At 53.1% G+C, this 24,504-nt stretch overlaps 1 protein-coding gene across 4 annotated transcripts; it reads left to right on the forward strand.

Moving 5' to 3' along the window:
* The first annotated feature begins 291 nt into the window (after positions 1-291).
* On the forward strand, positions 292-10,744 carry SMIM20 (small integral membrane protein 20). 4 transcript variants are annotated; one of them, XR_016229827.1, is made up of 4 exons: positions 292-502; positions 1,075-1,125; positions 8,706-8,762; positions 10,066-10,744. XR_016229827.1 is itself a non-coding variant. In XM_017350584.4 (3 exons), the coding sequence occupies exons 1-3, from the start codon at positions 394-396 to the stop codon at positions 10,101-10,103; spliced, it is 204 nt and encodes a 67-aa protein (XP_017206073.1). In that variant the 5' UTR covers positions 292-393; the 3' UTR covers positions 10,104-10,744. The 4 variants fall into 4 exon arrangements, 1 of the variants encoding a protein (XP_017206073.1); XR_016229829.1 differs by lacking the exon at positions 1,075-1,125 and having other exon boundaries at positions 292-674; XR_016229828.1 differs by lacking the exon at positions 1,075-1,125 and having other exon boundaries at positions 292-574.
* The last annotated feature ends 13,760 nt before the right edge of the window (positions 10,745-24,504 follow it).

Here is a 24,504-nt window from a genome sequence, read left to right on the forward strand (position 1 = left end):
GAGGGCTGCAGGCGGTGACTGAGCGGCGGCGGCAACAACCAGGCCAAGGGCAGGGAGGGGTGCGGGAAGAACCTGACAAAAGCTGCGCCCGCAACCTGCCGCCGGAGTCCCGCAGGTGCAGATCCCGAGAGCGGCGAGGGCGGGGGACCCACAGGCCCCAGGCTCCGCCCCCAAATCAGCTCGAGGCCCCGCCCCCGGGCGTGCCCCCCTCCGCTCCGTCCCAGGACCCGCCTCCTGCCCCGCCTCCACAGCAGTCCCGCCTCCAAGGCCCGGAAGCGAAAGCCGCTCCACCTCTTCCGGGCGGGGTCGCGTCCCGGCCAGGCGGGAGCAAGGTTTTCGAGAGCGTTGGGCGCTCGGCGCTCGGCGGGTCGGGGTAGCCCTAAGCCGGGCGTCATGTCCCGCAACCTGCGCACCGCGCTCATTTTCGGTGGCTTCGTCTCCCTGATCGGCGCCGCCTTTTACCCCATCTACTTCCGGCCCCTAATGAGGCTGGAGGAGTACCGTGAGTGACCTCTGACCCCGCGCCGCGGCCTGGCCCCAGCGATCGCCCCGTCGCCCCCGTCGGTTCCACGTGGTGCGGAGGAAAGATCCGGGTTCGAGTGCCGCTGTGTGGCCGCGGACAAGCGCCCCAGGCCTCTCGGCCCCTCCGTGTGTGCACGCGGGAGGCTGACGCGGTTAGCACTGCGATGCCCCACCGTGCTCCGGGCGTGTGTGGGGCTCCCCCTTGCACGACCTCACCTGGGGTAGACACACTCCCTGACCCACGGATGGCGAGGCTGTGTAGCTTGCCCGAGGTCACACAGCGGCCGCGAGCGAGTGGCCGGGCCCCTGCGTGCACCCGTGCCGGGGATGGTGATGTAGGGAGGGGCAGGCGGCGCCCTGCTCACCCTGGACCGGAGGGGCTTCATATCCACCCGCTCCCCATTCACGCCTTTGCGCCGAGATACTTGAAACCTAAACTGCTAACCCGGGTTTTGGAGTTTTTCCTCGTTCCGCCAGGTGCCTTTGTTTGCACCTGTCGCTCACATGAGCATGGTGATACCCTGGGAGTGATTTTCCTCCTTAATCATTCAGGTGCCATCATCCTAAAACGAGGCCCGCGCCTGGGCGAGGAAGAGCTCTAGGGTGCGTCTGAAGCCCTCTGTCACGGGAAGTAGGGGGCATTAGAGGCTCGTTTGGTTCTCCAGGAACCCTGGGTCATCTCGAAGCTGGAGGAGGGCCAGCCCTGCCCCTTGACAATGGCAGTGGAGGCTAAGAGCTTGGTGACTGGGAGGCGGAAGCTCTGTCCAAGCGCCCTGCCCCTTCCAGATGCCGCAACATTTGGTTTCTAGAGGCAGCGTGTTTTAAGCACACACTCGGGTTTCCTTGTCGTTGCTTCCCATCAGCCATGACCGCATAGGCCTCTGTGCACCCCGCCTTCCGGCCGGTCTGCATGCAGCGGGCGTGGGCTGCCCGGTGGCGGCGTGGATCCCTGCGTGATCCAGCCCCGTCACCCCTCCTCTAGGGGTTCCCTGCCTCGGGCTGCTGTATGGCAGCCCCTGGAGTTGACCTGGGGACCAGGGACTGCTTTGGGTGCCATCTGAGAAGTTGTGAAGTCTATAGCAGCGGTTCTCCGCTGGGGGCGCTGTGGTCCCCACGGGGCACCGGGCTGTGTCTGGAGATGTTCTTCCCCCATCACCTGGAGGAGGCTGCTGGCCCCTAGTGGCTAGAGCCCAGGGGAGCTGCCGGGCTGTGCAGCGTGCAGGTCCGTCCACCGCGAGGGGCGCCTGATGGAGAAACTGCTCAGCGGATGGAAGGGAAGGTTGTGCCTTGGGTCTCCACTGCAGGATCTTTGGTTGCCCGAGTCTGGAGACAGACGCATCAGGCCTCTTAGGGGGACATTTAGCGACTAATGTATCTGCACCTCTCACCGGAAGGCAGCTCACCTGTCCGTTTTGATAAATGTTGTCAACTCTGCTCCGGCAGTCTCGGCTGAGTCTTTAAACAGCCAATGCGACGCAGCGAATCTTGGGTGAAAGTTTACTGTGTGTCTGGTGGACTTCTAAGTTCATGTACTTGTATATGAACCCATCTATAGATCGCAGCAGCCCTTTGTGGGAGCTGCAGTATGATCATCGCCGTTTTTCATGTGGACACACTGAGTTATAACTGGCACAGGATGCACAGAACTGGGCTTTGAACCGGTGCCATTGGTCCTTAAGCGTGGCGCAGCGTCCCACCCCTCTACGGCAGCTGGGAGAGGGAGTGAGGCAGGCCAGGGCCTAAATGCCCTCCTAGATGAGGGCCCCCGCACTGCTCAGAGCTCTGCCTGTCTCCCCATGTGGAGCAGAGGAATCTATGGAGCTGAATTTACGGGGCCTTTGGGTGACTTAAATAAGGCGGGGGGTGTGAAAACACCTTGTCAAGTTTTGTTAGGCGGTCCACAAAAGCATTTGAAAAATAAGGGCAAGGGGGGTGGGGGAGGGAGGATGAGATTTAAGCAGGTGGACAGACCGACAGCTAGCTGCCCTGCCCGGGCACCTCACTGGGCGCTGGTGACCAGGTTATAGGAACCTGCTGTGTGGACGGAAGTCAGTCCATTTCAGTGCATTCAACTAGCGTTTGTTTAGCGTGTTTGCTTTCTCTTTTTTAACTTGGATTTTAGCAGTTGTTCATACCTGGCCCTGTTAGGTGCTGGGTGTCCCTGACCAAAGCAGACGCTCGGTGACTTTGGCTGCACTTGTCCTAGCCTGTGCTGACTGTGTGGGTCCTCCCCTGTATTTATTACCCCTCCAGTCAGTAAGACCCTCTGTTATGTCCCTGAGGGCTTGTCTTCAGCCACACCCTTCTAGCGTCTCCTCTCTTTCTCCTTTCTGGCGTGCATCTGTGAATACTTCTTGGGTGGGAACCTGCAGCCAGGAAACTCGATGTCGTTTGTGGGCACCTGGGTAGCACGACAGCTCCTCCACCGAGCCTGCTGGAGAGCCCGCAGCCGCTCTGTTGTTCATGGCGTGTGATCAACCCTCTTTGTCTGATTAAATACTTCATTACCCTCTGCTGTCCCGCGAGGCCGGCCGGGGGACGAGCCGGGAAGTGTTTAGCAAGGAGCGCAGGGGGCTGGATCCCCTGCGTATAGGTAGCCCTGGCTGTGCGTGAAGGAGGTGTGGGAAGGGTCTCTTGCAGGAAGCTGTGGGGCCCGCCTCCCCAGGGAGAGGTGACCGTCCTCAGTGGTTACAGGAGCAGGGAGAGGAGGTGACCTCGTGGGGAGGCATATTGCAGAAGCAAATGCCCCAGGGGTCAGGAGGGCGGACAAGGAGGGCATCCAGCCCTCTGACTCTGAATAGCTGGAGAGAAGGAGCTGCAGGTGGTCACTGATTACACAGCTTGGGAGGGGAGCCCTGGGGGTGGTTCTGTCTCCGACAGACTGAGGGTCAAGGAGGTGCTCTCGGCCATTTCCCATAGGCAGTAGAATTGGCGCTTTGGAGCTGAGCTTGGAGCCCCAGGGTGGGGAGCTGGAGAAGGGGGGGGGCCCTCTAGGGAGACCAAGATGGGGTGGCTGCAGAGATGGGTGGAAGTGGGGGGGAGGGTGCAGGCCCAAGTCCCAAGACTGGGCTTCAGGAAAGAGGGTGTGGCCAGTAGGGCCAGGTAAGCAAGGTAAGAAGTGAACATGCTGGACTTAGTGAAAAGGTGAGAATTCGGGGTCAGGGTTGTTAAGCCTGCTCCCCGCCATTCGGAAGTGGCAGCAAGCGGACTGCGGTAGATTCAAGAGTGCACAGCCGGTTTAGTAAATGCACCGTGTAAAGACTTTTGGCTGCGCAGAGAGGAGAGTGGCCAAGTGCTGTTTGCAGCAGATCCAGGGAGAGTGTTTGGTCTTGGCTGGCAGAGGCGAGAAAGGTGCCGAGTGATGAGGTGCCCAGAGTGGGAGTTGGCACGGAGCCACGTGCTCAGGTAGGGGAGGGAGCCCTGGGCTGAAGAAAGGGCGCCTCTTCCACCTGCCGAGGCTGGAGGCGGCTGTGAGTGGGGCCTCAGCGTGACCTTCAGCTCTCTGCTTCGCTCAGCAAGACTTCACTGCTGTGTGCAGCACCAGGTCGCCTCCAGGCTGGCGCCCTGCAGCCAGCCCGAGGAGGGACAGCTGTCCGTGGGGACAGGGGACAGGGCTCCAGGACCCGCGCAGTGCACTCGCCTGTGCCTCTGCACGGCCAGACGTGGGTTTGCTGCTGTTTTGGCTTTTCAGCTTCCATCCTGTTGTCATGGTGTGGTGCATTTAGGGAAGCGCGCAGATGGCCGTGAGTGTGCTGGAAGTAGATGGGGATCCTCATCGTGGCCTTTTGAGGCCGACTGGTAGAGCGAGACAGAATCAGGGTGTTGCTGGCAGCGCTTTGAGCTCCCTGAGTCCCCTCGTTTAGATGACTTACTGAAAGTCACCGCCTGGTAATTGCTGGTGGACGCCAGCCCCCTGCCCTCCTGGCCTTGGCCGTGAGGGCGGCGAGGAGTGTTCCCAGCAGGCAGCGTGGAGAAGGGGGACAGCTGGCCTGTGCCCGGTGCCGGCTGTGCCACCTCACTCACTGCCCCTGACTCCTGGCTGCTGGACCCAGGCAGGGCAGGGTCCCAAGACACCCCTGTGCGGAAATGGTCCTGCCTCGTCGGGACCTGGGCCCCGTTCACCTGCTTCTCCTTGCTTTCACCTTGTACTTGAACGAAATGCTCAGGCTGAAGTCTTGTTTTCCGCCTGGCGTCACAAAGCTGCCCAGATCCAACCAGACCTCCGCGGAGGAAACAGCTGCTTTCTAGCACTGGGCACAGCCAGGGCTTTGAGTGGCCTTCCGCTGCCCGGAGCCTGGGTTCCCGTTTGCTGTGAGATCCCGTGGTCTCTCCCTCAGCCTGTGGTTCACACCTGTGATTATGGCTGTCCGGTTGCCTTCAGCTTCTGGTTCACACCTGCTGTTATGGTCCTTTGGTCCCCCTCAGGCAGCCAGTTCACACCTGTGGCCACAGCTGTTTGGTCTCCCTGGGCCTCAGGGTCGCACCTGCTGTTACAGCCATCTGGTCCCCCTGAGCATCTGGTTCCCATTTCTGGATTACCCCACAGGCTGCTGGGTAAAAGTCTAGGCAATAGCAGTGACGTGCAAATACATTTTCTAAGTGTTTTTTTTTTTTTAATTTGTTTATTTGAAAGGCAGAGTGCTAGAGGGTGACTCAGAGTGAGTGAGTGAGAGAGAGAGAGAGAGAGAGAAAGGGAAAGAGAGAGATCTCCATGCACTGGTTAACTCTTCAAATGACTACAATGTCAGAGTGTGGCCAGACCTAAGCCAGGAGCCTGGAACTCCATCTGGGTCTCCCACGTGGGTATCAGGGGCCCAAGCACTTGGGGCATCTTCCGCTGCTGGGAGCTGGATAGGAAGTGGGGTAGCCGGGACTCAAACCGGCACTCTGATCCGGAATGCTGCCGTCTCAGGCAGCGGCTTCACCTGCTGCACCGCAGTGCCAGCCCCAAGTTGTATTTTTGTTATTGAGAAAACTTCCACTCAGATAGAGATCAAAGAATAGCACAATGAATTCCTGTATATTCTTCAGCTAGATGTACTAGTTGTTAGCATTTTGTCACATTTTGCTCTCTTTCCCACATATAATCTATACGCACACTAGCAGATGCATCTGTAATTTTACATACACGGTAATGTAATTCTTCCTGTTACTTTGCTGAATCATGTGGCAGTAAGTTGGAGACACTGAGTTTTCACTCCTGAACGCTTCAGCCTAGATTTCCTGAGAGCAAAGGCATTCCCTTACCTACGCACAATGCTGTTATCCAACCCAGGACATTTAATATGGAGACATTCCTGTCATCTGATGTGTGGGCTGTATTCAAAGTGTGTCATTTGTTCCAATTACTGCTGGTTGCTTTTTGTGTGCTTTTTTGTTTGGTTGGTTTGGTTTTGGTTTTAGTTTTTTAATTCATTTAAAAGGCAGAGTGACAGAGACAGACAGAGATCTTCCATCTGCTGGTTCATTCCTCGAATGTTTGCCTGCAACAGCTGGGGCTGAGCCAGGCTGAAAATAGGAACCAGAAACTCCATCCTGGTTTCCCACATGGGCAGTAGAAGCCCAAGCTCTTGAGCCATCATCTGCTGCTGGCCAGGTTCATTAGCAAGGAGCTGGGTCAGAGGCAGAGCAGCCAGGACTTGAACCTGCACTCTGATGCCAGATGCAGATGTCCCAAGTGGTGGCTTAAGATGGGGGAAAGAGGTCCTCTTCTGCACTGGCTGGCACCTGCTCTTTTATTTCGGCTCCCTCTCTGCGGGTCCTCCAGGAGCGCGCCCCCAAGTCCTGGTTACAGGCTGCTGCCCTGGTTGGTGGTGTTGGTGTTAGATGCCGAAACAGGTCACACAGAATTTATTTCCAAATACTGGCTGTGTTGTCATTTTCAAAGACTTCAAAGTGATCAGATAGATTCTCGTACTGTCATACAGCAATCAGCCCACATCCACGTGTCCCGAGCTGAATGTCGGACTTTGCCCTTTGGGAATAAGGATTCGCAATTAAAACTGCAAATCCAGCCCCTGCCTTAGCACCAGGGGGCAGAGTGGGACTTGCGGAGAGGGTTTGCATGCTTTCGCCCCCGACTGAGACATGCGCACTCCTCAAGTCGGTCATGAGTTTGCCCCAGCTTGTTCCGGAAGTTAGACCTCCGAGTCTTGCCACTGCCCTTCTCCGGGCTTTGCAGGCATTGTCCTTTCCCCAGTGGGCACCCTCATCGCCACGCACTTGCGAAGTCCTCAGAGAATGGTTTCTGGCTTCCTTTTTGCCCATGTTGTGTCATGAATAGAGTGCCTTTGTGTCAGGCTGCTCTGGCCTTGGCGTCTTTGTAAACCATGAACGGATTAAAGAGCCAGTGGCTGTAGATAGGTTGCTAATACCTGGTTATCACTAGGTAGAAACTGGTTTAAATTGCCTGTCTGAGCCAAACTGCAGAAGTGGTTGCATTAGGACAAGGATTATGAAGATTATGGTCTATTTAAAACAAATCCTCCATCTCTCTCTCCACGCTCGTTAGCAGTGAGCAAGAGTGTGAAGACAGGGATTCCTTTCTGTTCGCGCGTTCCCCATTGCATCATAAGAGGTTAGAACACAATTAGGTATTCTGTCCGTGCCACCAAGAGTCAGCTCGCTTGGCAGCCCGCCAGCTGCTTTGGCCGTGCTGTACCTGCCTGTTGGAGAGCGTGTTTGGTGGACCAAGGTGTCTGATCTGAAATCTACAGGTCTGGACCTCTGATAGTGGATTGTATTTAAAAACTCCCCTCTTCCGTCATATCAGAGGGCAGACCTGTTAGGTCTGGGGAATTAAAGCTGCTTTGGTTCCTGGGAGACGGAGGAGTCGGCTTGAAACGCGCACGCTTGGAGGCCTGCCTGTCACAGGGTGGTAGGGCTCGGTGTACCAGCCTTGAACATCTTGGGAAAGGAGAACTCAGAAGCTGTGACTCGATGGAGGTCGTCTCTCATCCCCTCCAGGGCAACAAAGTCTTTTGGCCAGTGGAGGCCCTTGAGGTTCTTGGTTGCCGTTCACCTGCGACTTGGACTAGAGGGACAGGGAGACTCTCGGCCATTGTCTGCGATCAGTCTCGTTTGCTCCATCTTCTCTCCGTCCCTCTTGGAATGGGACATCAGGAGCTGCATAGTCCCCAGTGCCCAGGCTTTTACGTGCCAGAGCAAAACTTAGCAGTGATGAAGCAGTGAGCGGGGTCACTGGGGATGGACTTGGTGCCACATCACCAGAGAAGCACGTTCACCAAGTGTCAGATTTGGCAAAACCCCATTCCTCGGGCTTTTTATGCTTGTGTGACTTTATGAGAATCCAGAAGCCAAAATAAAGAGTTTGGGCCTAGTACTGAACAGGAGCCAAGTGTGGATTTAGAACAGCGCTGTCAGCCTGGTTGAGACAAAGGTCTGACGACAACATTTCATGACTGCGACCTATTAGTAAACATCCTTTGGCTCCAAGTCGTTCCTCCTACCGAGCTGCCATTTGTTTTTCAAGCTACTTAAAATAATAAGTCTTTGTTTTCACAGATCTCGGGTTTATTCTAACCCGCTCAGAAAGACACGTCGGAGTGCTTGAGGCCCACAGACATAAAATGCCCAATTTCTCCTGGCCCTTGCCCGTGGGCTGTCTCCAAAGAGACTGGCTCAGCCGCTGTAGCTACAACGCGTTTACTAATTGGCACAGCACCTGCAATCAATTAGGGAAGCTTCAATTATCCAAACCAAAGCCACCCACCCAAAGATTAATTTTCTGCTCTATTTCCTATCAAAAACATGGCAGATTGAGCTGTGCGTCTGGTCCTGCAGTGGGGAGAATTTTCGACATTATCAACTGCATCGTGTTCTTGTCCATTGTGTTCACTCCTTCAATTCAGCATCCCCTTTGTAATATCACGCCCACCAGTTCTCCCAGAATTGTTCTTTTTCTGTTTTGTTGCCTTTCCAAAATGCTGAGATCACAGGGAAAAAATGTTGGTTGGCAGCTTTTCTTCTGAAGTATGGCTTCACCTCTTTTGCATTCTAGGATCTCACTTCCACGACCTAAGAGCTTTGAGTAATGGCATCTCTGAATTTAATAGCACCCATAAATACTACTCTCTAATCGTTCCGTGTCATTGGCCCATGTAAATACAAAGATTTCACCCTCCTCTCTCTCTAAAGAGCAATTTCTCTCTTGTGTTTTTCAGAGAAAGAACAAGCCATAAATCGGGCTGGAATTGTTCAAGAAGATGTGCAGCCTCCAGGTAAACTTAAAACAAAGAAAATCCTAGCAAAGTCTCACTTAGGCTATTGGTTATGTGATTTGCGTGTTGTGCCATGGAAGACGAGAGAAGGCTTGCAACTTGGAGCAGAGGTGGGCACCCTTTTGCCTGCCGAGGGCTGCTTGTATATTTTTTAGCATCATTTGTGGGCCATACAAAATTATTGGCTTAGGGGCCAGCACTGTGGTGGATGGAATAAGGCCACTGACTGTAGCACCGGCATCCCATATGGGCACCAGTTGGATTCCCGGCTGCTCCACTTCTGATCCAGCTGTTTGCTAATGGCCTGAGAAAGCAGCTGAAGACGGCCCAAGTGCTTGGGCCCCTGCCACCCACTTGGGAGACCCGGAAGAAGATCCTGGCTCCTGGATTCGGCCTGGCCCAGCGCTGGCCATTGCAGCCATTTGGGGAGTGAACCAGCGGATGGAAGTTCTCTCATTCTCCATCTCTCTCTGTGATTCTGCCTTTCAAGTAAAATAAATAAATCTTTACAAAAAATTATCAGCTTCAAAAATTAGCCTGCTGCAGACTGAGTTTCAAGGTCCTGTGTCTGGCCTTAGCAGGGCCAGATCAGATGATGTCGCCGTTCTTATACGGCCCGTGGGCGGGACTGGAGTAGGATTTTGCTCTTTCTTTCACATGGTTGCCATTTTATAGCTGCCACCCAAGACTTCATTTTGAAATTTCTCTCCACAACACTGTTGTTCAAGTTGGGCTCCCTCCTCTTCTGCATTTGAGAAGTGGACAGGGGCAGGGGACAGTGGGCAATTAGATGTGAGGCGGGACTAGCTGTTTCAGGCTTCCTTGCCAGGTGCTCATTTAATCGCTCGCCCACCCCCCTCGTGGGAAGGTGGTGTTTGCTTGTGGACCCTTTCAACCCATGCAGGATTCTGCATTCTACAATGGCTCAGAAAACTCCCTGAATGACTGCATGGGTGGTTACTTTAAGATGATCCAACTTGACCGGAAATAAGAGGTTTCCAGCTTATTAACCAAAAGCTCTTGTCGTCTGTGGCGACGTTCTTTTTCTTTTCTTCTCTTTTTTGTCTGTTTTTAACTAGCCCAGATCCATAGCTTCCTGGTGCAGGGCAGCTTCTGAGCCATTTAGGAGTCCCTCGTGGCTGCCCAGCCGTTCCGGTGCAGGGCTCAGCGGCCTGTTCACCCATCTCACAGCCCATGGAAACTGCCCGGCTCAATCCCGACCTTGTAATGTTTGTTTGGGGCTGATGGAAGTGGTAGGACATTTGAAAATGAGTCCTGTTTTTGTTCATGTTTCTTTCCGTAGGGTTAAAAGTGTGGTCAGATCCATTTGGCAGGAAATGAGAGAGGCTGTCAGCAACTCTGATTACGAGTATAGACATCTGCGTGCTTTCGATGTGGCAGGGACCATAATAAATCACCTGGCTATCGGCTGAAAGCTGGAGAAACAAACTGCAATGCCATCAATAAGACGACTTGTAATGAGAGACTGTACCCAAGGATTCACATCAAGTATCCGAAAGAACCCTGGAATGAATTACACCGTTAGCAGGTTTTCATGATTCGGTTTGCCTTCCCCAAAAATGAAGCCGTCTCCCACGCTGTGTTTGGAGGGGACCTGCTTATTATTCAGCCTTTACCCCTGACAGAGCCGTGATGTGCATACGAGCAACCAGGAAGGTGCTCGTAGATGGTTTGCCATCTTCCAAATAAGAGACTGCGCCGAAAACCCTCCCTGCTGGACCACGTCCTGGGGCTCTTCGAAAACGTCCATGTTGGAAGGCTCTCTGGGGACAGGGTACGCGGGGCTGTTTAGGAATAACCAGTTCCCTTACCCACGGCTCCTGGAAGGCGGCTCTGCATTGGAAACTAAGTCACTACGAAGCCCATTCAGCTGTGTACGTGCAGGTGCATGGTTCAAATCACGGTGAATTAACAGGAGTGCAAATATGCATACAGTAAAATGATTTATTTTTAATACACAATGGTCTATGAAGCTTTCTCTTCAAGTACTTTTTTGTAAACTCTTAAGTACCAAGAAGCATTCTTGGACTAGAAATTTGTGCAGTGTTCTGTTTGTACAAGTGAACATTTTAAAGGTAACTTGCAATTTGGTGAGGCAGGTGTTTGTGGAATCATTGTCTACCAGGTCCCTCACCAGGTGTTGCTGAGAGGAGACTGAAATTCCTCTCCCCCACTCCCGGCTCCCTCCCTCCCTCCCTCCCTCCCTCCCTCTCTCTCTCTCTCCTGCTCGTTCTAGCCCCTTTTAGATTATATGTTTCTGAAAAGGTGCCTTGCATATGGCTGTAGGCTGTCTTTAGATGAAACGGCTGATGGCATAATTTTATTCTTGGGAACTTAGAGTTTTCTTAATAGATAACTGACTCAGTTATGCAATTCCTGCCAAAACGAAAGGAGATTGATGGTTCTCAAAGCACGTCACTGTGTCTGGTACGCATTCCCTGACGTTTAATTGACGTAGGGGTAACAGCTCAATAAAGGAAGTTGACTCACAGAGGTCCATTTGACCACTGTTTGCTTTGGTGGGGTCACCAAGAAGTTAACACAGCAGAGTCCGATGCTTCTGAGTGTAGCCAGCGCGTGGCACCACCTGTGGTGGGGGATGGCCGGGCTGACATGGCTGTGCCTGCGCTCTGTGGAAGAAAACCACAGGGCCTCCACCAGCCGTCTAGGCTGGACCAGAGCCTGGCCTGGCCCGCCTCCCTGCAGAGAGAAAGGGGCTGAGCGTCCCGCCCAGCTGCCTGGAGTTGCTCAGAGACGTCACTTCAGACTCTGCTGTCTACCCGTGGCAGGTGCTGGCGTGCAAGGCGTGCTGTCCCTGGGGACTGACCCACGGCCTTGCTGTTCCTGCCTGGGCGGCCCAGGGGCACCCCAGGCTGATGCCTGAAGCTCTCGAAAGGGCGCAGCTCAGTCACGTGCCTTTGGGAAAGAGTTAATGAAGGGGACGAGGTGTATTAGCTTGTCATTCTATGATTTCTAAGACAGGCATAGCATGGCCAGGTGTAGTTGATGAGAGCATTTCTCGCAGTTTATCTTCTAGGACTGGAGCTAGCAGCAGAAGACTTTTGGGGGAAGTCTTCCTTAGACCAGTGGTTCTTAAGCTTTCTGGTCTCAGGGCCCTGTTACACTCTAAAAAATTTTGGGGGGTGGCCCAGCTCTGTGGCAGAGCAGGTAAGCTGCTGCCTGCAGCACCAGCATCCCGTGTGGGCACCGGTTCTAGTCCCAGTTGCTCCACTTCTGATCCAGCTCCCTGCCAGTGCACCTGGGAAAGCAGCGGAAGAAGAGCCAAGTGCTTGGGCCCCTGCACCTGCGTGGGAGACCCAGAGGTAGCTCCTGGCTCCTGGTTTCAGATTGGCCCAGCTCCAGCCATAGGCAGCCATCAAATAAGTACATAAATCTTAAAAAAATTTTTTTTCAAGAGCTCCAAAGTGGTTGTTTGTGTGGCTTATACCTACAGATGCTTACTCTATTAGAAACTAAAAGAGAACATGGAAAAATATTTATCAAATCATTTAAAAATATAAGTAACAAACCCCTACAGAAAAAAGGCAGTTTGCGAATCCGAAGAGACTGGATTCTCGCAGCTGGCGCTGCCTCTGATCTGTCGCTATGCCACACACGTGCCCTCAGGGAAGCTCTGCCGTCCTCGCTGCTAAGAGGGTGAGTGAAACCATCGGAGATGCTGTCCATGTGTTGTAATGTGGCTGGACCACGCAGACCTCCTGGGAAAGCCTCAGAGACCTCTGGAAATCCCTGGCCTGCATTTTGAGTCGTTTTGTCCCTCTTGGATCGAATCAGGCCCTTTGAGAGTCGTGTGGCCAAGTTGCATTAGTTCCGTCCGAGAGTTACCCAGGCTCTGGCCTGTCCTCCTTGAGAGGGACTGTAAGAGAAAGGGAGAAGCTGACTGTTTCTTACTTTTGTAACTGAAATCAAGTTGTCGGGGTTTCAGTGTTGAATCATATCCCCCGTGGGAAGACTTGGAATGAAAATAAATTCTGAGATCCAGAAGCGGCAGCACTGCCCAGTCATTGGTACCTGTATCCTGTGAACGTTCAGTTCTATAACTTGATTCCCTCTTTGTGTTGCCTGATAGGAAGCTCAGCCATATTTGTGGTCCAGCTTTTTACAAAGTGCCTAAGACCTTGTGAGGTGCACTTGGACCCTTGGGTTTGTTTCAGCCTCTCCCCCCACCCAAGCCCCTCCAGCCCATGTATTCCTTCCTGCCATCTCACTTCAGTATTGTCTTAAATTGTCTCTTAGACGCCTCATTTTAAAGTGAGTCTGCGCATTATTAGTAAATATTCAACTGAAAAACCACTTGTTATCTAGTAAGGAAAATGAAATTCTCAAACAAGATGAAAATAATATGGAATATTAAAGTGCCTGTAGAGAGGTCGGCATCTACTAGCACTGGACATAGAGCGCACCTGTGTCCCTGTAGCCACACTCTTAGTGACTCACACAGCACACGGTGCACCAACAGACGAGTGCTAGAAGGTTCACAGCAGAGCTGGACACCACCCAGATGCCCATCAACAGCAAGGGCGCAGGGAATGAAAACCTTGTGGCGTGCGCACATGGACTGCAGTGCTGCCGTGAGAACGGGCGGTGTGATCCTGCTCACGTTGCTGAACGAACAAAGCCAGACGCAGGAGCACAGACTTGCAGATTCTGTTTAGATGACGAATAAACACAAGCGGAGCAGCCATGCAGTTAGAAGCCAGGGCGGTGGCCACTCTTGGTGGGGGTGGTGGAGGTGTTCAGGACACTGTTAGGGCCTGTTTGGTCGTTTTTTTTTTTTTTTTTCATCTTAGGATTACATGGATGTGCCGAGTTTCTGAATATTCGCCAAGCTCTACAAATAGTTCTGCCTCTCTATATGACATGTTTCAATAAAGCGATTTTTTAAAAGGTGCGAAAAACCGGCTTTAGAGGAAAAAAAGTCGTATCTGATTGCAGACTCAGAAAACTTTGCAGAGAATCCTGTTGCCCGGTGGCAGGAGGGCTGATAACATCCTGTAGGGTTGTTGGGAAAGGGAAGCGCGCTGTCTGTACGATGCCTATCGCAATATTGGAATCATGGCAGGGCCCGGATTAATGACAGCTGTCATCATCATTGGAGTAGCTGACATTTGAACAGAGCCATGAAAAATAGGATTCAGACGCAGTGACAAAGCAGAGCCAGAAAAGCTAAGCACAGGCCTGGGACTGTGGCACGGTGATAGCACGCAGCGTGGGACACCTGACCCCCCCCCCCCCCCATCCTGGAGTGCCTGGGTTCCAGTCCCAGCTCCGCTTCCTCCTGCCGACAGTACAGTGCACCCTGGGAGGCAGCAAGTGATGGTTCCAAGACTTGGGCCCCTGCCAGCCACATCGGGAGACCCATGTTGAACTCCCAGGCTCTTGGCTTTGTTCTGGTCCAGCCGCAAACAAAGCCAGGGTGCTCTCCCCAGAGTAGAGCAGCTCTTATCACGGTGGTGGCCAGAGCAGTTCCAGGCTGGCTGGGACCTGTCCACAGTAGGTACAGAAATGTAGAATAAGCACTTAGAGACTTTTGAATCTGATTTGTTTAAAAAAAGAAAGTGGGGGGCCGGCGCCTGCAATGCCGGCATCCCATATGGGTGCCAGTTTGAGACCCGGCTGCTCCACTTCCAATCCAGCTCTCTGCTATGGCCTGGGAAAGCAGTAGAAGATGGCACAAGTCCTTGGGCCCCTGCACCCGTGTGGGGGACCTGGAAGAAGCTCCTGGTTCCTGGCTTCACATTGATGCTGCTCCAGTTGTTGCAGCCAATTGAGGAGTGAACCAGCGGATGAAGGAACACACTCTCTCTCTCTCTCTCTCTCTCTCTCTCTCTCTCTCTCTCTCTGCTTCTCCTCTCTCTGTGTAACTCAGACTTTCAAATAAATAAATCAATCTAAAAAAAAAAAAAGTGAGGCCGGCGCCGCGGCTCAATAGGCTAATCCTCCACCTAGCGGCGCCGGCACACCGGGTTCTAGTTCCGGTCGGGGAGCTGGATTCTTTCCCGGTTGCCCCTCTTCCAGGCCAGCTCTGCTTGGCCAGGGAGTGCAGTGGAGGATGGCCCAAGTGCTTGGGCCCTGCACCCCATGGGAGACCAGGAAAAGCACCTGGATCCTGGCTCCTGCCATCGGATCAGCGCGGTGCGCCGGCTGCAGCGCCCCAGCCATGGCAGCCATTGGAGGGTGAACCAATGGCAAAAGAAAGACCTTTCTCTCTGTCTCTCTCTCTCACTGTCCACTCTGCCTCTCAAAAAAAAAAAAAAAAAAAAAAAAAGTGGGCTTGCATTTTATATCTTAAAGTTTCTAATGAGATTGGAGTCTGTGTTATGGCACAGCAGGTTAATTTCTCACCTGGGATGCTGGCATCCCATATCATGGCACTGGTTCAAGTCCTAGTTGCTCCACTTCCAATCCAGTTCCCCTGCTAATGCACCTGGGAAAGCAGCAGAGAATGGTCCAAGTACTTAGGCTCCTGCACCCACATGAGACACCTGGGTGGATTCTGGACTCCTGACTTCAACTTGGCCCAGCCCTGGCCCTTGTGGCCATTTGAGGAGTGAACCAGTGGATGGAAGATTCTTTCTGTGTGTGTGTGTGTGTGTGTGTGTGTGTGTGAGTGTGTGTGACTCTGCCTTCCAAATAAAATGTCTAATGCGATTAATGTCATTTATTTTTATTTTAAAATATTTACCCATTTATTTAAAAGGCAGGGTTACAGAGAAGCAGAGAGAGAGAGAGGTCTTCCATCTGCTGGCTCACTCCCCAGATGGCTGCAACAGCAGGAGCTATGCCAATCCAAAGCCAGGAACCTGGAACTTCTTCTGTGTCTCCCATGTGGGTGCAGGGGCCCAAGGACTTGGGCCATCTTCCACTGCTTTCCCAGGCCACAGCAGAGCGCTGGACCGGAAGTGGAGCAGCCGGGACTCAAACCGGCGCCCACATGGGACTCCGACAGTGCAGGCAGCGGTCTTACCCACCACGCCACAGCGCTGGCCCCATGTCATTGTATTTTACAATGTTCCATGATGCGTTGGTATTGGAAAGAAACACAGGGCTGGGCCGCCCCCGCCGTGGTCTCCAGGGTGAGCCCAGAGCTTCGGGGCTCGGGAGGCCTGTGTGCTCAGCAGGTGGCGAGAGCTCCCCGCCTGCCGGAGGCCCTGCGTCAAAGCATCAGCGGGCGAAAATCCCTGGTTCGCAGCTCAGGTAGGCGATTTCGCCCTGCTGGACTGGGCTTGCACCTGCTGAGTGAAGTGGGGCTCTCGCCATGGGCTCTGCCTGTTGGTTGCCTGCTGGCCAGCCCTGTGAGCAGAGAGGCAGGCAGTGCGCATGGCCGCTGCCGCGGGGTCTGTGCACAGGGGGCCTGCAGGTGGACACGGAGCCGCTCTCCCTGGGGATGGCAGCCAGTGCGTCCTACCGCGGACCTCCTGCTGGTGGGCAGTGGTGGGGCACCCCCGACTCTTTGCTCAGACAGCTGAGTGGTCTCCTCCCCCCCGCCCCAAGCAGAGAGCACACAGGGAAAAGACTTGAGGAGCCATTGCTCCACGTCCGACCCTGGGAACCTTGATACAGAAACCCCCAAGGGGCCTCCTCTTCCTGGGGTGCTGTCCCCACACACGACTGAACAGACATTGGAAAAGAGAAGGGGTGTGTTGTCCGGACTCTTGGTTGCAAGTAACAGAAACCCAAACCACGAATAGTGCAGAAGGAGAATTCACTCATGTAGTTGAAAACTCCAGTCACAATCATTTTTTAATTGTCAGTCATTTGTGGATGTAGAAAATAATTACATGTAGAAAATAATTATGTGGATATTGGTAAAGTGTTTACTTTTTAAAAACTTTCTCTTCTAAGGCTATTTTATACACTGATAATCAGAAGTACAAAGGATTTTTATTTGTAAGATTTATTTATTTCTTTGAAAGGGAGAGAGAGAGAGAGAGAGAGATCTCCCATCTGCTGATTCACTCTCCAAATGGCAGCAATGGCCAGGGCTGGGCCAGGACGAAACCAAGAGCCCAGAACTCCATCTGGGTCTCCCACGTGAGTGGCAGCGAGCCAGGCACTGGGCCATCTTCCACACTCTCCCAGGCGCATTAGCGGGGCTCTGAACTGGAAGTGGAGCAGCTGGCACCTGAACTATTGCTACTATGTGGGGTGCCACCTCTATACCACACTGACCCCCATCCCGGGATATTAGCAAAAATTGGGAACCATTTAAGTATAGAACTATAGTGAACTATTTGAAGGCCTAAGATATAGTTTAAATTATGCTTAAGTGTTACTGTATTTTCTGTTTAAAAACTATTTCACATAAGCGTGTATCTCAGTCTGTTTTCAGGTGTTGTAACAGAATACCACAGCCCAGGTAATTTATATAGACCAGAAATTCATTTCTCACAATTCCAAAGGCTGAGAGGCCCAGTGTCCAGGTGTTGGCCTATGGCAGGAGCGGGGGCCTTCCTGCTGTGACAGGTGCCGGGGGCACTTCCTGGTGAGGCCGTCTGGCCTGTGAGAGTGCTCATTTCACGGCTAAGCCGCACCGGGATGAGAGCATTAACCCACGCACCAGGGCACGGCCCCTTTGGCCTGATCACTTCTGAAAGGCCTCGCCTCTTGACACGGATTGCAAGAACCATAAAATTGCACAGTTTTGGAGGGGACACGCAAATCAAGAGTCGTGCACGTGTGTGTCACACATTTCGGATGCTGGGCCTGGATTCCTGTGTCTGCTCAGGCGTGCACTGGACCAGTTATCCTGTCACTCATGAAGGCCTCTGCTTACTGGACATTTATTACACTCCTAGGAAACAAAAATGCAAATCCTTGTACCCGGAAGCCCCAGGAAAGAGTCGTGCAGGGTATCGCAGGCGCGGCCTGTGCCGGCTGTCGCCTGCTGCTCTCCTTGCCCTGCGTCTCACTCCCTCCCTCGTGGGCACATCACCTCCTGCCTCATCCCCACTTTTGCTCACCCCTCTCCTTCCTGTCTCCCTGCTATGAGTGGAGCCGACTTTACCCCAGGTTCAGAAGGAAGCCTAAGGCTCAACTTCAGCCAATCAAAACACTGGGCAGGCCACTGACCAGCCAGGATGGGCATGTGGTCAAAGCCTCGCTAGAGTTCATCTTATCTTCTGCCTCGTGTCACTCTGCACGAGGTTTCTTAGTCCCCAGATATGGAGCTGCTGGCAGCCATCTTGTCACCATGAGGGCAGAACCAGTGTGAGACAAGTCTCAAGGTTGAAGGGAGCGACAGGTGACAGAAGCCAGGTCCTAATGACGTTGCTCAAGCCTCCAGGATTCACTTGTGTCTGAAGTAAGGGTATCTGGTTTAATAAATTCCCTCTTGGAGATGGGCATCTGGCCTAGAGCTTACGGTGCTTATGCTTATGTCCCCCATCAGAGTGCCTGTGTCCCAAACAAGGCTCCACTTTTTTTTTTTTTAAAGATTTATGTATTTGAAAGGCAGAGTGACAGAAAGAGGGAGAAAAAGAAGGAGGGATTTTTCCAGCCACTGGTTAGCTCCCCCAGATGCCTGTAACAGCGGGGGGTAGGCCAGGCTGAAGTCAGAAGCCAGGCACCTCTGTTCAGGTCTGCCATGCGGGTGGCAGAGACCCGAGCGCTTGGGCCATCACTCACTGCCTTCCAGACACATTACCAGGAAGCTGGGTTGGAAGTGTGGAGGAAGCGGGATTCGAACCAGGCTCTCCTGCATGGGACGTGAGCGTCCTCTAAGTGGTGGCTTCATTGCTGGACCACCCATGAGCCCCACTTTTGACTCCGGCTTCTTGGTAATGCAGACCCTGGGAGGATGTGGTGATGGCTTAAGGGGACCAAGTTCCTGCCACCCAGATGGGAGACCTGGATGAAGTTCCTGGTTCTCTGCTTCAGCCCCAGCTAGCGGGCATTTGGAGCGTGAACCAGTGAATGCAAGTGTTTGTTCGTCTGCCTCTCTCCATTTCTGTCTCTCCAATAAATAAAATAAAAATTCCCCAAAATGTCCCTGTTCGCACCAATTTCTATCGGGTTTTTGTCACTTGCAAATAAAGGTCTTGGACAAGGTGCCCAATTTTGTGTCATTGTAATCATTTTGTTCGGCGATAAAATTTTCGTGTCATTTCCACCTTAAATTTAGGGTGTTATGCACGACAGCCTGCGCTCTGGGTGTTCTCCTGTACAGCTGTGCGACTGGGCCGCTGGGCGGTTCAGTTACGACCCCTTCCTTCTGCGATGCAGGACTGAAGGACTGGCTGTGCACTCCAGATTGCTGCTTTTCCTACCTCGGCACTGCCTCCCAGCGGGAGGGAGCAGGCTGCGGCTTCCTCTCTGGTTTGCCGCTTCCCGTTTGCAGTGAGACCGGAAAACCGTCGCCAAGATGCTGGAATCTGGCATCACATGAAAGCAAATGGCTTTTATGTGAATGTGACCACTCTGGTGTCGATACACTGCAAGGGGCTTTAAGACGTTCTGGCCGCCTGAGGATTTTTTTTTTTTTTCTGTATTTACTTTCTAGTTCTGCCGTGTTAGGGAGACAGGAAGTGTTCTGAAGCTTGTGAGAGCGCACGAGCTAGGGTTGAAGGGTCTCACAGCTTAGCAAAGAGACTCGGTTTCCTTCAAAGGCAGCAGTCACCCACCTGGGCCTCAGGCTGCCCCTTCTGTGAGTCTTTGCTGGATCAGCCCTTTGTATTTTGACATCTAAGCGCCTGCGATGCCTTGAGGGGGGAGCGCACTCGGATCAGAGGGCACGGTTTACCTAAGGCAGTTTGCGCCAGGGAGAGTTGTTGGCTTCTGCACTTGCTGCTCTGTGCATCCTGGAGCAGGTCTGAGCCACTGACGCCTGTCATTGCGATGCTGGGATATAAGCAGGAGTCGGGGCCCGCAGCTTGCTGCCTGGGTTTGCTCTGGGTCCAGCAAAAGCCCCGAGGGACAGGCTCCCTCTGGGAGGCTGTGTTGAAGACGACGAGGCTTAGGGAAAAAGCAATGGGCACCTGGTTTTGAAATTACCAGCTGTGGGGCCGGCGCCGCGGCTCACTAGGCTAATCCTCTGCCTTTTGGCGCCGGCACACCGGATTCTAGTCCTGGTCGGGGCGCCGGATTCTGTCCCGGTTGCCCCTCTCTGCTGTGGCCAGGAAGTGCAGTGGAGGATGGCCCAAGTGCTTGGGCCCTGCACCCCATGGGAGACCAGGATAAGTACCTGGCTCCTGCCATCGGATCTCTCTCTCTCTCACTGTCCACTCTGCCTGTCAAAAAAAAAATAAATAAAATAAAATAAAATAAAAAAAAGAAATTACCAGCTGTGATGGTGATTTGTGAAGAAACTTCCTCAAAAGGCTATTTTTGATTTCTATGTCTCCCCTCCCTGGATAAGCACTCACAGGACAGACATGAAGTAGGGCAAGCACAAAACCATCCATTGGTTTTTGCAATCAAGAGAGCAGCGCTTGGTTCTGGATGGGCTCTGCCTTTTGATCGCTGGGCATTGAGGAGCAAGCCAGGCGGTGGACGGACACTTCTGCCGAGGTCACTCCTGTTTATCCGCTGACTGAATGTGTGTGCCGCACCCCCCGCCCCATTAGCTCTGCACCGGCTCTTGCCGAATGCAGTGGTTTTCAGGGAGGAATTACAGCAAGTGAGACTTGAGGGCCTTGGAACAGCTGGTCCCAAAGCCCCGGCCTCCTGGAAGTGTTTCCTGTGAAGGGACAGGAGACCAAGGAGAGTGGGGGCCCAGGAAGGCAACAATGCTGTTGTGTGGGCCATGAGCAGAGTGGCTGGGCTCAGTGGAGGTCGCGTAGTGGGCAGCTGGGGAGGCAGGCAGAGGGAAATGCGCGGAGGAGGCTCAGCCCCGAGCGAGGCCACCGTAGAGGGAGAGATTCTGTTTTAGAGAAGCACTCACAAGGGATGAGGCGACAGCTGTTAAAGGTGAGGAATTCTGCACTGAGAACCCGGATGTAAATCCCGGCTCTGCTGGGCAGCTTCTTGACCTTGGGGAAGCAACTTGACCTTTCTCTAATTCAGCTTCTTCGGCTGGAAAATGCGGGCGATGACCACTGTGGCCCCATACCTACTCCTGAGGGCGGGCACACAGGGAGCACCAAGCGAGAGTTCGCTCTTCCTAATCTCAGCCTACGGCAGCTGCCTCTCGCCTTCACTCAGGCTGAAATCCTTGGCATCATCATGGCCACTTTCTCTCCTTCCAAGCCACCCCCTGCGGGAACCCGGCCGGCTCTACCATCCACACTCACCCAGCCGCCAAGCCTTCTCAGACCTGCACTGTCTCCTCTTGTCTGCATGGTGACCATGGCCTTCAGACGGAGCTCTGCTTCTGCCCTTGCCACCAGGGGTAGACAGAAGTCCAAGGTGGCCCTGTACACACTCCCCGCCCCTGGGTGTGGGCGGGGCTTGGACATAGGATGGACAGCAAGCCCGCCATTAGCTCACTCACCAGGTGGCTTTTGGGGGATGTCTTGGTTGGTCCTTACCAATAGGATGAACCCTTCCAAGGGCAGGGTCCTTCCTGAGGGAAGAGATTTGAAGCATCAGAGGGGTTCTCCTGCTCGCCTTGAAGACAGAACAGCCTTGTTAACACTGCAAGGACCTTAGAATGGCCCCTAGGGTCTGAGAGCCACCCACAGCCAACAGCTGGCCAGAAGGCAGACCTCAGTCCTACAACCCACAAGGACATGAGTTCTGCCAACAACCAAGGAGCTTAGGAGAAGACCCCAGGCCCTGGGTGAGGTTGTTGTACTTCCAGCCACGACTTGATTTCAGTCTGATAAGACCTTGAGTCGAGGATCCAGCAAACCCAGCCCCAGTACCGATCCTGGAAACTGGGATACTTTACTTGCATGGTTTTATGCAGCTAATGCAGTAATTTGTTGCATAGGTCAGATAACTGGTATACCCCGCCACAGTCTGTTCTCCGTACAGAAGTCAAAGTGACCGTGTTAGGGCAAAAGGCAGACTGTGGCCCTCTTCTCAGAAGCCTCCAGTGTCTCCCAATGCCCTTGTAAGAAAAGCCGGTGGCCCAGGAGATCCTCCATGGTCTGACCCGTACCTTCTTGGACCACAGGGCTCTCAGGTTCCGTCTGCTCCAGGCACAATGGCCTCCTGCCTACTCCAGAGTCACATCCAGCTTGCACATGTTCCCTGCTCAAGGAGTTGGTTCTCCCCGTCTGGACCTCTCCCCCACTGGCCTTCCCCATGGCTCCTCCCATTGCCTCCTCCAAGTCTTATCTCAAGAGACTCCGCTAATGACCACGTTTAAACCTGCAACACCTTTGACCTTGAAACTGCCACTCCTGATCCCCTTACCCTCTTCTCGCACCGTGTAGACCGCGCATTTATTTATAGTGAATATTATTCTGTAGTACTGCATGACACCCCTCTCTGCTGTGTGTCTTACCTGTTTCTGTCTTCTGTTAGAACGCACCCTCACAAGTTCAAGGAGCTGTGTCTCTCCTGTCCGGGAATGTATCCCAGCGCCGAGGGCAGTGCCAAGCAATCGAGGATGGGAGTTTGTGGTGGCTTTCACAGTGGGAGGCTTTGTGTGCAGACTCTGGGAGATGCTGTGAATGTCCCACCCACACCCCCCCCCCCCCATCCTTGAGGATTTCTCCAGACAACTGCCAACAAGCAGGTGCATCCTGGGGCTCTGCCTGATGTAGGTAAGGAGACAGGGATCAGAGAAACAGCTGGAGGAAATGCATCATCACACCCTCCTCCAGCGCTCCTCTAAATCTCCTCCCACGGCTGCCACCTAGAACCGGTGCCGTGGAAATTTCCAGCATGGCTGGTGACTGTGTCCCCATGCTGACCTATAGCATTCTAATCAATCTTACTGCAACCCATCTGGTAGAATTATCATGGGTGACACTCCTACTCCTAACATGTACCTGATGCCATAACACTCCTTTTTTCCCTTTTTAAAGATTTATTTATTTATTTGAAAATCACAGTTACAGAGAGGGAGAGACAGAGAGATCTTCCATCCACTGGTTCATCCTCTAAATGGCTGTAATGGTCAGGGCTGGGCCAGGCTGAAGCCAGGAGCTTCCTCCAGATCTCTCACATGGGTGCAGGGGCCCAAGGACTTAGACCATCTTCCGCTGCTTTCCTAGGTACATTAGCAGGGAGCTGGATAGCAAGTGGAGCAGTTGGGACTTGAACTAGCACCCATATGTGATGCTGGCAGTGTAGATGGTGGCTTAACCCACTGTGCCACAGCATCAGCCCTGCCATGACACTTCTAAGACTTCCTCAAAGGTCCAGAAAATTAGCAGTTGCCAAATTTCTGAAAATCCCTGTTCTTTTCAGGAAAACACCCCAAGCACCAGTCCCATGCTTCCAGATCACATAAAAACAGAACTGATAATCTTGTGGGTCGCAACTCAATCCAGAGCAGGCCCACGTTCTCTATCCTCACTTCACTAATGAACCTCATTCATCTGCTAACCTTTATCTGGGTCTGCTCCTTTGTGCATTGGAGATAAGAACCTGGATTCACCCCCACCCCACCCCGGTATGGTGCAGGTTAGACTCGTTGGGGATTCTTGGGTTGGGTTAGGGAGGGTGTTCCATGGGAGTGGTAATGGAGATCCAAGAGCTGCTTGGATATTATTATATTATATTGTATATTATATTATATTATATGTATTATATTAATATTCTGATGGCCTGGAAGAAACCATCCATGTACCTATGTCGTGTGGGCTGACAACCTCCACGCTTGGAGGCTCACACGTCAGCTTCTTGTGGCATATCATTCCGGTCCAGAGCTCTTACAGTTACGGACACGTGATTTGTTTTTACTAAGAAAGGAGACAACTGATTAAGGACTTCGGTGTTGGGAGAGACTTTGCTAAGCAGAGGCTTTTGATGTAAGCCCATTTGGACACTACTAAGCTAACCCAAGCCTCTCCTAGGGAGGCCTCTGAGGCCAGGGTGGCACAGACAGGCCAGGGCTCCTCCCCCAGCTCCACGCACCTCCCACTTTGCACTGGAAGGGAATGACATGCTTGGGGACTCTAGGATTGCTGTTTCATCTGGCGAGGATTCTGATGGCACCAAAATCTTCCTTAAAAAGCACAGTGAGTGGAGCCTCCCCATTAGGAGATGAATTAGCCGCCGTGAAAAACATGCTGAATAGCGACAAAACCAAATGAGCTTCTCTGTGGGAAACAGCTGCACGGCCCCACGCAGAGCACGGAGGGTGCACTCACTCATCCTCGGAGCAGCGTGCGGGAATTACAGGCCCGGCAGGGCGCCTGGCACGTAGTAGGCCCTCAGTGCCTGATGCTTCCGCCTTCCGCAAGTCACATCCCTCCCCGCCCTGGGGACCTCTGCCTGCCACCCTGTGCGGCAGGAGGATGGAGAATTCATCATTTCCTGCAAAGACCCAGTTTCAAGGCTCCCATGGAGGGGAGTTTGTGAAGAAGGAGCAGCTGGTGCTCTCCTGGAAGGACCCAGTGTAGTCCCAGCTTTGCCGTGGATCCTGAGAAGTCACCCCATCACTCTCAGCCCCACGTGGCCAAAGAGAGAACTGACTTGCAGCTCTCCGAAGTCTCCTTTGGCTCAAAAATTCTGAATCTCATAGCCTTGACGCTCTCACCCACCCCTTCCAACCCTCACAAATCAATTTTGGAATTGATTTGTTTCTGAGATTGACTTTTTTTTTTTTTAAACCTAAGTGTATAGAAAATGACATGTGCCTTTC

The sequence above is a fragment of the Oryctolagus cuniculus genome, chromosome 2 (genome assembly GCF_051225735.1).
Source record: "Oryctolagus cuniculus isolate XC-2025 breed Fujian yellow rabbit chromosome 2, ASM5122573v1, whole genome shotgun sequence".
Classification (NCBI taxonomy): Eukaryota; Metazoa; Chordata; class Mammalia; order Lagomorpha; family Leporidae; genus Oryctolagus; species Oryctolagus cuniculus.

Bases quoted from the DNA above. Each gene is read 5' to 3' on its own strand.
- SMIM20 (XM_017350584.4), top strand. From the start codon at position 394: ATGTCCCGCAACCTGCGCACCGCGCTCATTTTCGGTGGCTTCGTCTCC. The intron at 503-8,705 runs GTGAGTGACCTC...TGTGTTTTTCAG, and splicing joins AATGAGGCTGGAGGAGTACC to AGAAAGAACAAGCCATAAAT. The intron at 8,763-10,065 runs GTAAACTTAAAA...TTCTTTCCGTAG, and splicing joins AGAAGATGTGCAGCCTCCAG to GGTTAAAAGTGTGGTCAGAT.